This window comes from Dasypus novemcinctus, chromosome 16, assembly GCF_030445035.2.
Source record: "Dasypus novemcinctus isolate mDasNov1 chromosome 16, mDasNov1.1.hap2, whole genome shotgun sequence".
NCBI lineage: Eukaryota > Metazoa > Chordata > Mammalia > Cingulata > Dasypodidae > Dasypus > Dasypus novemcinctus.
In genome coordinates this window covers 62,852,465-62,864,912 of record NC_080688.1, presented here as the reverse complement: position 1 = coordinate 62,864,912, position 12,448 = coordinate 62,852,465, and the positions used below count along the sequence as shown (strand labels likewise).

At 47.1% G+C, this 12,448-nt stretch overlaps 1 protein-coding gene across 4 annotated transcripts in view; it reads left to right on the top strand.

Moving 5' to 3' along the window:
- ST8SIA5 (ST8 alpha-N-acetyl-neuraminide alpha-2,8-sialyltransferase 5) overlaps positions 1-12,448 on the top strand; it is an 82,000-nt gene that overhangs the window by 50,349 nt on the left and 19,203 nt on the right. For all 4 annotated transcript variants that reach the window (XM_058277621.2, XM_058277622.2, XM_058277620.2 and 1 more), the window contains 2 exons: positions 8,333-8,419; positions 11,580-11,724. In XM_058277621.2, coding sequence (XP_058133604.1) covers positions 8,333-8,419; positions 11,580-11,724 — 232 coding nt within the window. The remainder of the gene's footprint in view (positions 1-8,332; positions 8,420-11,579; positions 11,725-12,448) is intronic.

The following is a 12,448-nucleotide window of genomic DNA, read 5'->3' as shown; positions in this document are numbered from 1 at the left end:
GTGGCTGAAGATGGCCACCCAGAGCTCAGTTAAGAGCCAAACTCATTAACCCATTAGCAAAGAGCCTTTAGGTTTTCTCAGAAATCAAAAACTTCAGGTCTTTAAATGTTTCTTTTACTGGGCATTCTCACTGAGAGCATACCGTAGACATTTCCAAGGGTAAATCAGTAATTTTTTAAATAATAAAATGTGGGCAGTTTCTTCATAGTTGCTTCAAGGTCTGGACAGGAAGCTCTGAGGAGTCCTGGGGGGCTCTCAGGCCGTCACTGGTCATCCTTCCTGTTTCTTCCCATCCCTCCACCCATGTATTTTCCAAGTGTTGGTATCAGTTTCCTACCATAAGCTTCCATTTAGAGATCAAATTAGGAATTCCCAAGGCCCTTGGCTTCAGGCTAACACACAGGCTTGTGGGGAGCTGTGGGAGCTGCTTGGTCTGTGCGGCCCTTTGTCCCCTAATGCAGACTTTCATGGCGGTGGTGTTTGGTTTTCTCCAGGTTTGGCTTTAGTGCTCCTTTCTGGTGTCCTTGGCCTGGACCCCGGCTGAGCAGCCACTTCAGCGGTGGCCTCTGTCCCTTCTGTGGTGGTGGCTGTCTCTGAGGTCCCAAGCCCTGGGGTCTGGGCCCTGGACCCTGGCAGTACTGGCACTGTAGAGGGAGAGGCTCTTCTGCTGGGGCTGCTCACGGGCACCAGTGGGTGAGCTGGGGGGACAGCACCTTCTTTCCTGAGTCTTCCAGCCCTCCAGGCTCTGCCGGATCCTCCAGGGCTGAAAGCAGAGAGCCCTGGTCCCCGATGCCAGGGGCTCTACCTGCCCCCGGGCCTTGCGGGGCTGCGCTGTCTAGCGCTCACTGCTGAGACCCTGAGTCATTGGGAGAAGGTTAAATCCCCATCTGTGAATTGAGGGGGCTGGCGGAGGCGCCCCAAATCCTGTCAGACTCCCTGAATGTCAGCTGGTGTTCTGTCTGAGGAGACAGGGAAGTGTGTGATTCATCTGGGAGTGATTTTGATCCAAAATTGCTCCAATCAATGGTAAAAATCAGTCAGCTGGAAAATTCCCACATGGAAAAATGCCTTGTTCCCTGACAATGTCAGATGCATGAGGAGTTGATCTATGATGATTTATTATGAAAACTCATTGCTGCTATTACTGGTTTATTATGTGTACTTGATTTTGGTCATTCTAGAGTCTTCTTTAGTTTTAAACCAGTTGCTACTGTGGCCACACCCAGATGGGGGACATGGGACATGCCTGGGACCTCTCCTCCCACCCCTTCCCCTTCTTTCTGGGGCTGGGAACCCCATGCTCAGCCCAGCACTGAGACCAAGAGCCAGTCTCCCCTGCCAGGCCAGGGGCTCCTTCAGGGCCCCGTTTGGGGCTCAGGTGCCTCTGACCCCGCAGGAGTGCTGGTGTGACCTAGAGCTCACTTTCAGGACAACATGCTTGTTCAGTGAATGAAAGGATGGAGGAAGGGGGTGAGAGCTGGGTGGAAACAGAGAAGGCCATGGGTGAAAGGGGGAGGAAGAAGAGGGGAAATGGTGAACAAGCGAGAAATCATCATCATCTCATTCTCATCACCATAGCTTGCACCTGGCTAGAAAAATCAAGTAGTACACAAAAGCTTACAATAGAAAGCAGCCGTCCCCTGGCCCTGGCTTTCCCTCCCCAGCCCCACTCCTTTGAACTCTTAGCTGTTGGTTCTGGTACTTAACCTCTGTATAGCTCCATACTATGCAGATGCTGCTGCTTCTTGATTTCTCACCTTTATGCAATGTTTAATGATGTCATGCTGTGCTGGATAAGGATTCAGCTTTCCTACACCACACCCTGCCTCTTCCACACATTTCCCGAGTTGAGGGATAGTGCTAATTTTAGTTCTTCTATCTATACGTTACCTAACGTCTGTCTGCTCATTGTTTGCTCACCTTCTCCAGGAGGCACTGGGACCTCCCACATGAGAGGCAAATGCCCAATGGCCTGAACCATATCTGCCGTGGGCTGTGGGCGTCTGCTGTGTGGCGTCTGCTGGTTTGTGGCATCTGCTTGTTGCGGCAGGGGCGGCGTCTGCTCGTCTTCTTTTAGGGGGCCCCGGGACCCAAACCCAAGACCTCCCATGTGTTAGGTGGGCGCCCAACTGCTTGCTCCACATCCATTTCCTGACCCTGTCCTTTGGATCTCTACTCTTCAGTTCCCTCCTCCAGACTCTGGCTTCAGTCACCCATGAGTTTACTTTAAAAGGCCAAGACTAAAAACATTTACACCATCTATTTTGTAGCCATAACAAGTCTTTTTTGAGCTTTCTCTATAGGTTGACTCTAAAACTGAGAGGTCAGCAATTAGTGTTTCCATTACTGGACAATGCAACTGTTGTTTGCAGGGAGGACAGGAAGGGGCCACCCTTCTATCTCCTTTCTGGTACAGTTTTGTGCGTTGATTTCTTTTTTTCTCAGCTCTTCTTTCCCCTGTTGAATTCCTCTTATCCATTGTGTCCTGCTCTGTTCCTATCTCTCTGTCAGTCAGGCCTTCCCTCCAGGTTTCCCCATGGAGCTTCTCCTGGGCCCTCTTCCTCTGCTCCACCTTGAGCAGGACGCTTTCTTGGTGGGTCACAGGGCTGGTGGGCCAGGACTTTCTTTCTCTGTTTTCTTAGGTTGGGCTTGCCTTTGCCTTGGACCTACATCTTTTTCTTTCTTGGTTTACATCTCATTTTGCTTCCAGAATCCCCAAATAAATTTCTACGAAATGACGGGTGGGAAGCAAGATTTTGAGCCATTATGTATTTTAAATGACTTAAGTTTTCCCCTTATGATTGTTGGTTAGAAGGGGGAGAGTATTTTAGGTTGAAAATCTTTCCCCCTCAGAATGTGGAAGCCCTTTTCCACCATCTTCTCTCATCAAGGGCTACGAGAGAAGTGTGATTTGTTTGTTCTTTTGGAAATGACCTGTTTTTTTCTCTCTGGAGTCTTTTCAGATAGAACAATTCTGAAACGTCTGCATGGTGTGCCTCAAGATAGACACCCAGTGGGCTCTCTCACTCCAGAACTAATGTCCATCCTTTGGACTTCTTCTTGAATTTCTTTTTATTTTTTCTTCTCAATTTTTCTCTATTTCCTCTGTCTAGAACATCTAAGAGTTGTATATTGGACCTTGTGGATTGCTCCTTTAGCACTCATTTTTGAAAATCTCATCTTTTCTTCTTTTCTATCTCTTTGCTTCTACTTTCTGTGAAAATTCCTTGACTTTATCTCCTAGGCCTTCTAAAGAACTCTTTTTTCCCCTTAGATCTCTTTCTTTTTCTTGCCTTTGTTCTCTGATCAGTTTATTCTTAGGCTAGGGATTGAACCTGGGACCTCATATGTGGGAAGCTGGCATTCAACCAGTGAGCCACATTGGCTTCCCTGAGTTGGTTTTATTGCTTGTTTTGCTTGTTGTTTGTTTTTTAGTTTGTTTTTTCAGGAGGCACCAGGAACCAAAGCCAGGACTTCCCATGTCAACTGCTTGAGCCACACTTGTTCCTCTATTCTTATTTTAAGGAGTAATGTTTTCTTAAATCTCTCTGGTGACACCAAGTTGAATGTTTTTTTAAGTTCTATTTTTGTTCCTATGATGGTTTTCTCTGTGGTCATTTTATCTGATGATGTATCTCGTTATGTGTCCTTCAGGTTAACCAAGTGATCCTTGGTTATCTGGTCATCTTTAAAATTACATCAGCTAAAAATCTGATAGGAGTTCTGTGTCTGGGAACAGGGAGTTGACTGGCAGGCTGTTTCTTTCTTATTAATATCAATTTTATTGATACACATTAATAAAACATACAGTTCATCTAAAGTGTACTATCAATTGTATTTGGTATAATCACATAGTTGTGCATTCATCGCTTCAATTGTTATTAGAGCATTTTAATTATTTCAGTAATAATAATAATAAAAAACAGACAAACAAACAGGAAAGTTCTTCACCTCTCAATTGCACTCTGTTTCCCCTGCTGTGCATAGCTGCTATTTCTGGCTATTCTTGCATAATTATTTATTTACTTACTAAGAAGTTTTATTGAGATATATTCATATACCATACAATTTATCTAAAGTGTATAATCAATGGCTTTTAGTATAATCACAATATTGTCCATTCATTATCAAAAAAATTTTAGAATTATTTCATTACTCTAAAAAGAAAAACTACACACCCTTTAGCATGACTTCCCTAGCTCAATATAACCACTAATCTAATTTCATCTTTATAAATTGATTTATATTTATATTTTATATAAATGGAATCATACAATATGTTACCCAATGTATTTAGTTCACAGTAACGCAATCATACTGTATTTGTCCTTTTGTGTCTGGCTTGCTTCACTCAACATAATGTCCTCCAGGTTCATCCATTTTGTCATACGCTTTATGACTTCATTTCTTCTTACAGCTTCATAATATTCCATCATGTGACTAAACCACAGTTCGTTTATCTATTCATCAGTTGATGGACGCCTGGATTGTTTCCATCCTTTGGCAATTGTAAATTACGGTCCTATGAACATTGGTGTGCAGATGTCTGTTTGGTCACTCCTCTCAGTTCTTCTAGGTATATAGCCAATAGTGTTATTTCAGGGTTATATGGCATATCTATATTCAACTTCTTTAGCAACTGCCGAACAGTCCTCCACAGTGGCCGTACCATGCTGCATCCCCACCAACAGTGAGTAAGTGTTCCTATCTCTCCACATCCTTTCCAACACTTGCAGTTCTCTGTCTTTTTAATAGTGGTCATTCTAATAGGTGTGAAATGATATTTCATTGTAGTTTTGATTTGCATTTCCCTAATCATTAGTGATATTGAACATTTTTATGTGCTTTTTGCCATTTATATTTCTTCTTTGGACAAATGTCTATTCAAGTCTTTTGCCTGTTTTTAAATCAGGTCATTTGTCTTTTTTGTTGTTGAGTTGTAACATCTCTTTTTTATATCATGGGTATTAAACCCTTATCGGACATGTGATTTCCAAATATTTTCTCCTGTGAGTTGGCTGTCTTTTCACCCTTTTGACAAAGTCCTGTGAAGTACAAAAGGGTTTAATTTTGAGGAGGTCCTACTTACCTATTTTTTCTTTTATTGCACATGCCTCAGTGTAAGGTCCAAGAAACAACCACCTCCTACAAGATCTTTTTTTTTTTAAGGTTTATTTTTATTTATTTATTTAATTTTCCCTCTCACCTTTGTTATTTATGCTCACTGCCTGCTTTCTGTATTCATTCTGTGCTCTCTATTTCTGCTTGTCTTCTTTTTAGGAGGGACCGGAAACCAAACCCAGAACCTCCCATATGGAAGGGAGGCACTCAATTGCTTGAGTCACATCTGCTTCCCTACCACAAGGTCTTTAAGATGTTTCCCTACATTTTCTTCTAATACTTTCATGGTCCTGGCTTTTATATTTAGGTCTGGGATATATTTGAGTTGATTCTTGTATAAGGAATGAGATAGGGGTCCTCTTTCATTCTTTAGGCTATGGATATCCAGTTCCCCTAGCACCATTTGTTGAAGAGACTGTTTTGTTCTGTGAACACGGACTTGGTAGGTTTGTCAAAAACCAGTTGCTGTAGAGGTTAGGGTTTATTTCTGGACTCTCAGTTCTATTTCACTGATCAATGAGTGTATCTTTATGCCAATAACATGCTGTTTTGACCACCGTAGCTTGGTAATATGTTTCAAGGACAGGAAGTGAAATTCCTCCCACATCGATCTTCTTTTTTAGAATGCTTTTGGCTATTTGGATGCACTTTCACTTCCAAATGAATTGGTAATTGCCTTTTGTATTTCTGTAAAGTAGGCTGTTGTAATTTTGATTGGTATTACATTGAATCTGTACATCAGTTTGGGTAGGACTGACGTCTTCATAATATTTAGTCTCCCAATCCATGAACATGGAGTGTCTTTCCATTTGTTTAGGTTTTCATTGATTTCTTTTAGCATTGTTTTGTAGTTTTCTGCATATAGAGCCTGTACTTCCTTGGTTAAATTGATTCCGAGGTATTTGAGTCTTTTTGTAGCTATTGTAAATGGAGTTTTTCCCCTGGTTTCCTCCTCAGATTGCTCAATACTAGTGTACAAAAGCAGTACTAATTTTTCTGTGTTGATCTTGTATCCTGCCACTTTGCTGAACTCATTTATTAGCACAAGTTGTTTTGTTATAGACATTTCAGAATTTTCTAAGTATAGGATCATGTCATCTGCAAATAGTGAGAGTTTTACTTCCTCTTTTCCTATTTGGATATCTTTAATTTTTTTTCTTGTCTAATTTCTTTAGCTAGAAATTCTAGTACAGTGTTGAATAACAGCGGTGACAGTGGGCATCCTTTTTTGTTTCTGATCTTAGAGAGAAAGCTTTCAACCTTTCCCCATTGAATACGATGTTGACTGTGGGTTTTTCATATATGCCTTTTATCATTGAATTTTTCCTTCTATTCCTGTCTTTTGAAGTGTTTTTATCAAAGAAGTATGCTGCATTTTGTTGAATGCCTTTTCTGTTTTGATTGAGATGATCATATATTTTTTTCCCTTCAATTTGTTAACATAGTGTACTACATTAATTGATTTTCTTATGTTGAACCAGTGGCAGGCATTTCTTGAGGGCAGTTATGCAAGATGCTGCTGGCCCTTTTGCTGTTAGAATACCCAGCTTTTTTCACTGGGAATGAGAAATGCTCTAGAGAGGAACTAACAGGATTCCATCCCTTTTCCCCTGCTGCTGGACATTAAATATTTTGCTGCTGTGGAATTGGACTCGATGATTCTGGATACAGACTCACAGTTGAGTCTGATTTTCAGCACTGTGACTCCAACTCCATCTTCAGATTTTTCCGTAGAGATCACCTTTAAGTCCTCTAGATTGTGCCCTTGTGTTGCCTTCTCCTCCTTCCATAAACATGTTGCGATCTCTTCTCTCCTGAGATCCCTCGCCCGTTGTGATTCTATGGATCTGGTTTTTCTAGCAGCTCAGCACGTGGGCTCTACCAGTCAGATGGAGCCTCCTGCTCCCTTAAGGTGGTCTGGCCAGAGTAAAATGGCGAGTAGGGGAGAACCCTAAGGGTAGAGCTAAGGGGATGCTTGAGCCTAGCCTGGCCCTACATGGGGCCACCTCCTTCCGTGATTGTGCTCAGAGCTCACGGTCTCCTTCCTGAGATCCAGAGCTCATCAGGAGGTGACTCAATGGCATCATGAGTCTTGCCACCCTCCCCCCAAGAGGCAGGAGCTCTGGCCTCCCTGGTGACCCCCTCAGCATCTGAACTCATGACTCTTACCAGCCCAGGGCCTCACTGGGACCTACAGAGGCTGAGAGAATTCTGGACATTTCTGCAGAGCAGGAACCTCATGCTCAAAACCAAGGCTTACATGAAAGCAGGAAGGAATCGAGTAGGATACAAGGAAGGACTTCTTAACTGAAATGGGGAAGAAGTAACAAGGGCTGGGGAAGAAGAACAGAGACATGGGCATGGCTGTGGGAGGAGGGTTGGGCCTGTGAGCCGTGGCCCTTGGGGTTCGGCGCTGTCTGAAAAGGAGAAGGGGGACCAATGAGAAAGGAGTTGGGTGACTATTGAGGTCCATGTGATTACGGATCTCCTATTGGTCCGTGTCCACAGGAGTTTGTATCTTTGGTTTGGTTCATTTATTCATTCAGCAAATACCTGCTGAGCGCCTGCATTCTGCTAGTGTCCACGGCATTGTGAGTCTTGCCACCCTCTGCGCGAGGAGCAGGAGCTCTGGTCTCGCTGGGGATGGACACCCGCGGCGTCTGTACCCCTGACCGCTACCAGCCCAGGGCTTCACGCTAGGCACTGTTCTGGAAGCTGGAGAAACCGTGTGGAAACAAGGATAAGTATGTGTAATTATAAATATGTAAATTACAGTTGGAAAAGGAATTCTTTTCAAAGGGAGCATTCTGCCTGATCAAGCCTTTTCCTTTCCTGAGAGTGTTTCAGGGAATCAGGAGGCTGAGATGTGTGGATGGTTGTTCAAAGAAAAGACACACAGCTCAGGTTTCTCATCTCTTTGTTTCTGTCATTTGGAAATTATGATCTGCCTGGGAAGGGAGACAGGAAAGGGCCTGCCCTTGTCAAGAGCCCCGCTGTGTGTTGGCACAGTGCCGGGTACTTTTCAGGTCGCCTCTGCCCACAAGGGCCCGCTAGGTCTTCCTCCCGTTATGGACAGAGCCCCGGGGGTGGCACGAGAGGACGGCCCAGCCCCGGCTTTGGAGCGTGGGCGAGCAGGAAGGGAGCATGTTGGAAATGCTGCTGCTTGCCCGGTTGGCGCCCTCACGCCCTCTTTTGCCCTTCTCTCCCGAAGGGTGAAGCAGTCGGAGCTGTTCGACAGGTGGAAGAGCCTCCAGATGTGCAAATGGGCCATGAACATCTCCGAAGCCAACCAGTTCAAGTACCTATGCTTCGCCACGCTCCCCAGCCCCTCTCCCCGGGTGGGCCTCCCGCCCACCTCTCCAGGTCCTCCTCATCCTCCAAGGGCCCGCTCCCACCAGCACCCTGGCCAGCACCTGGCGGTGCTGTGCTCCACATTCTCTCCCCAGCCCTTGCACAGCTCAGCAAGGTCGGAGGGGTCAGGCCCAGCTCACCTGAGCTTAACTGCGGTGACACGCTTTGCCCCAGGCCTCCATCTGCAGGCAGCGCCGGGCAACCTGATGGCCTCCCCACCCCCACCCCAGCAGCAGTCGAGCTCCGCTGTAGACAATTTTCCAATTGCTTTCTAATCAAAATTGAACTTTACACATTCCCTAACACAGATGATAATGCCCCAGAGGTGAGACCATGCCTTAATGTTTTCCTGTCTTTGACAGCTATGCGGGTAGCAGATATCCAACAAGTCTTCTCGATTAATGGTGAACCTTAGGGCCCTTTCCACTTCTAAAATTCCACGAGCTTTGGGGTTTTTTTTAGTGCAGGAAGACTTTATTTTATAGAATAGATGTGATCCTGGAAATCTGTATATAAACTGGATTTCGGCAGCTCAGGTCATCGTTTAAATGTACTGAGAAGCAGTTAGCATGAAGGAATCCTAGATGGTAGGTTGTAAAAAGTGAATATCACAAAAGTTTTTGTATTTTCTTTTTAAATCATTTGCTCCAGCTTGCCTCAATTCCCGGCCTTGTCTAGAGAAAGAGCAGTGGTTTTAAGAGGCTCCTTTTGAGAAAGGTGAAGGTGTGAAGTGATAAGTGGGGCTGGAGCCAGCAGCCCCAAGGCCAAGGCTCCCGGGAGCTCTGCCGCCACCCAGCGGGAGTTTGCGGAGACCTGGCCCATCGCCTCTCGTAAAAGGAGAATGTGAACCTAAGCGAAGTGCTGATGAGTGGGGAACAGTCCAAGCTGTGGGCTGCAAGTGCAGCCCCAAACCTGTCCCTGGAAGCATTATCGTGTGGGCTGCACAGGCGGAGGCTCTCGGGGAGGGCAAGACCCAAGAACACGGAGGGAGGGCTGATTAAAGCCCACAGTGTGGACGAGGTCCCGGAGATGCAAAAGGACATTGTTCAGGCTGAGAGCTGAACAGAAACCTTGCCAGTGGGATACACACTTCTAAAGAAAAATGCAAAAATAAATAAATAAATCTTTTTAAAAAATGTGGCAGCAGGAAAATGACGCAGCAAGAGAAAAACGGCTAAACGTGGGAGCCTTTGGCCAGGAGCAGCCAGCACTATCCAGCGGCGAGGCCCTGCCGGCCCTGAGGCTCCTGGGGCTGCGCGGGGTGAGGGTGGTTGCAGATGTGGGAATGGGAGGTGGCATCCAGTCTTTCCAGTCTCTAAATAGAAAAATCTTCAAGCCCAGTCAGTTGCCTCCCTTTGCTCTCATTGCAAGCTAATTGAACGATCCTGAGATTCTTAATTCAGGTTCCCAGGAACCTGGTACTGTCAAGGGGGTGGGTGCTAGAGGGCAGGCAGGAGCATTCTAGTTACAGGAAAGGACCCTGTAACTGAGGCCTTCTCCCTCTCTATTCCCTACAAATAGACTCATTGGCATTCTGGTTTATATATCCGTCCCTCATGAGTTCGGTTAATATAAGTCAGTCTCCCTCAATGGAGGCTGACAAGATTGACTTTCTGGACCAGCAAAGCTAAAAGGGTTTGTAACATTGCTGGTTTGTAACATTGACCCGTGGTACTGCCTTGCTGGGTCTCTGGTTTCCCCTCTGGGAAGCCTCAGATATATATTTTGAAAGCTGGCCCTCCACGGGAAAGACCCCTCTCTGTGACCAGCAGCTGGGTAGGCTTCCAAGTGAAAGCCAGGCAAGGGATAAAGTCCTAAAGGATCATTTATATAATGGTCTGATTTTAGCCACTTGGAATCCCAGAATTACAGAGGGTCAGAGGTGGAAGAGCCAACCCTACACTCTAGATGAGGAAACCGAGGCTCAGAGAGGGGGACAGACCAGCCCAGAGCCCCACAGCTGCTCAGTGGTCTCTTACAGGCTCCCTGGAGAAGGTTTTCTCTTCCCAGACTGGGCCCTGGCTGTGATGGGGCCTGGAGCAAGTGTGGGGGGGGGGGGGCGGGGAGAAGGCCGGTGTGTGCTTAGCACCCCGCTGCTGTCCTTGGAGGAAGTGGGTTCTTGTGGTGCAAAGCCCTGGCATGGGGGAGCAGAGCAGGGATTTGCATCCTTTTGGAGTCTGGTGCCCTCTACAGCCCTCTGCTGAGGGCTTTGGGTTCCCAGACCAGCGAGCTCAAGAGGGGGCCAGGATCTAACCCCTTCACGGAGCTGCCAGAGAAGGCCCCGCTAGGTGCAGCACCAGCTGCAGAGAGGAGAAAAGGCCTACCCCAGCAGCCACGTTCTCCCTTGGATGGTTCTTTAAAGCCTGCTTGTATCTGAGCCTTAACTCTTGGGCTGCTCATGTTTGAGTTGTGTGTGTGTGTATTTAAATAATGAACTCTGAGAACTTCTGGAAGCCAAGGTCCACCTTCTGTAGGAAGCCACCCAGGATCAACCCGCCATCCTGATTTCTCACGCTCCCCTGTTCCTAAACGTTTCTAAATGATTTGCCATGGCATTCTGTGGACCACATATGCCTTTGTTGTGGGTCCCAGCAGACAATAAGCACCTTCTAGAGGTCATTTGGGGACCAAGAACCTAAGGAAGAGCTCTGCCCCCTGGTTTTCAGTTGGAAATGGGTAAATGGATTAGAAATAGCATTTCTGGAAAGTAGCAGAAAGCTCATTAGATGTTGACGAAAGCTCGACTGAGGAATGATTCATCCACAGTTAGCCACCAGAGCTTCCACCCGCTAAAGCGGGCGTGGGCACATGCCGAGGAGTGCGGCCTGTCTCCAGGCCTTCGTGGGCGGTCAGTGGGGAAGCTTCCTAGAGAGGAAGCTGCCTGGACAGTGAAAGAGCAGCATCCGGGGAGCGGAAGGCCAGCCTGGAGGAGGCTGGGGGGAGCGGAGCCGCCTGAGCAAAGGAGTGGGTGGGGGCTGGATGGGGAGAGGCCGTGCAGAGACGTTGGTATCCCCGGGGGACCTCGGTTCCACGGCGCCCTGTCCTCCGTGTGCCTTTGCTCCGCCCGGCATCACCAGTCTCTCCCCCTCTGCCTCCCTGCCCGGCAGGTCCACTCTGTCCAGGTGCTGCAATGCCCCCTCCTTCCTCTTCACCACCCAGAAGAACACGCCCCTGGGGACGAAGCTCAAGTACGAGGTGGACACCAGCGGCATCTACCACATCAACCAGGAGATCTTCCGCATGTTTCCTAAGGTGCTGCTTTCACCGTCATGGGGGAAGGGGTGACCTTGGGGGGCGGTGGAGGCGACCCAGCCGTGGCCCTCTGTGGCGCTGCCCACGTGCTCTGCAGCCCTCACACTCTGGCCTCTGGGCCCAGGTGTCAAGGTCCTCACTGGCCATTCTCTTAGACCAGCAGCTGATCTTCTGGATTTCCTTGGGGGTTCTCTCTGGGCACACTGGCTATTATTTGAGCGGTTTTTGGTAAGAGAGTGGATGTAAGATTCTAGCTCTTGCGTTGCCTGCAGAGGATGTTCTGCAGATCTCTGGGAGAATGATGAAGCATTTCTCTCCCATCTGAGATAACACCAGGGCAAAAACGTAACTGCAGAGGTCGTGTGCACAAGAAATCGTAGACCAACACCAACCAAGGCCCTGGAAGATTTATCTCAGACTGGATGACCTTGGGAAGTCATTTTGTCTTGCAAGGTCTCAGTTTCCTTGTCTATAACTTTGGGGTTTGGACTAGTGATAGGTTTGGTGGTTTATAACAGAAAACCTAAAATACCAGAGACTTAAACAGGATAGAAGTTTGTTTTCTGCCTTCATATAGAAGAAGCCTGAAGGTAGGCCACCCGGGGCTGTCATGGTGGCTCCTGGCCATCGGGGCCACACAGCGAGTTCCATGTAACTGCATCTCAGGGGCACACACGCACTTCTGAGTTGACTGTCGGCTCTGCGCCCAGTTCTGCTGATTAGC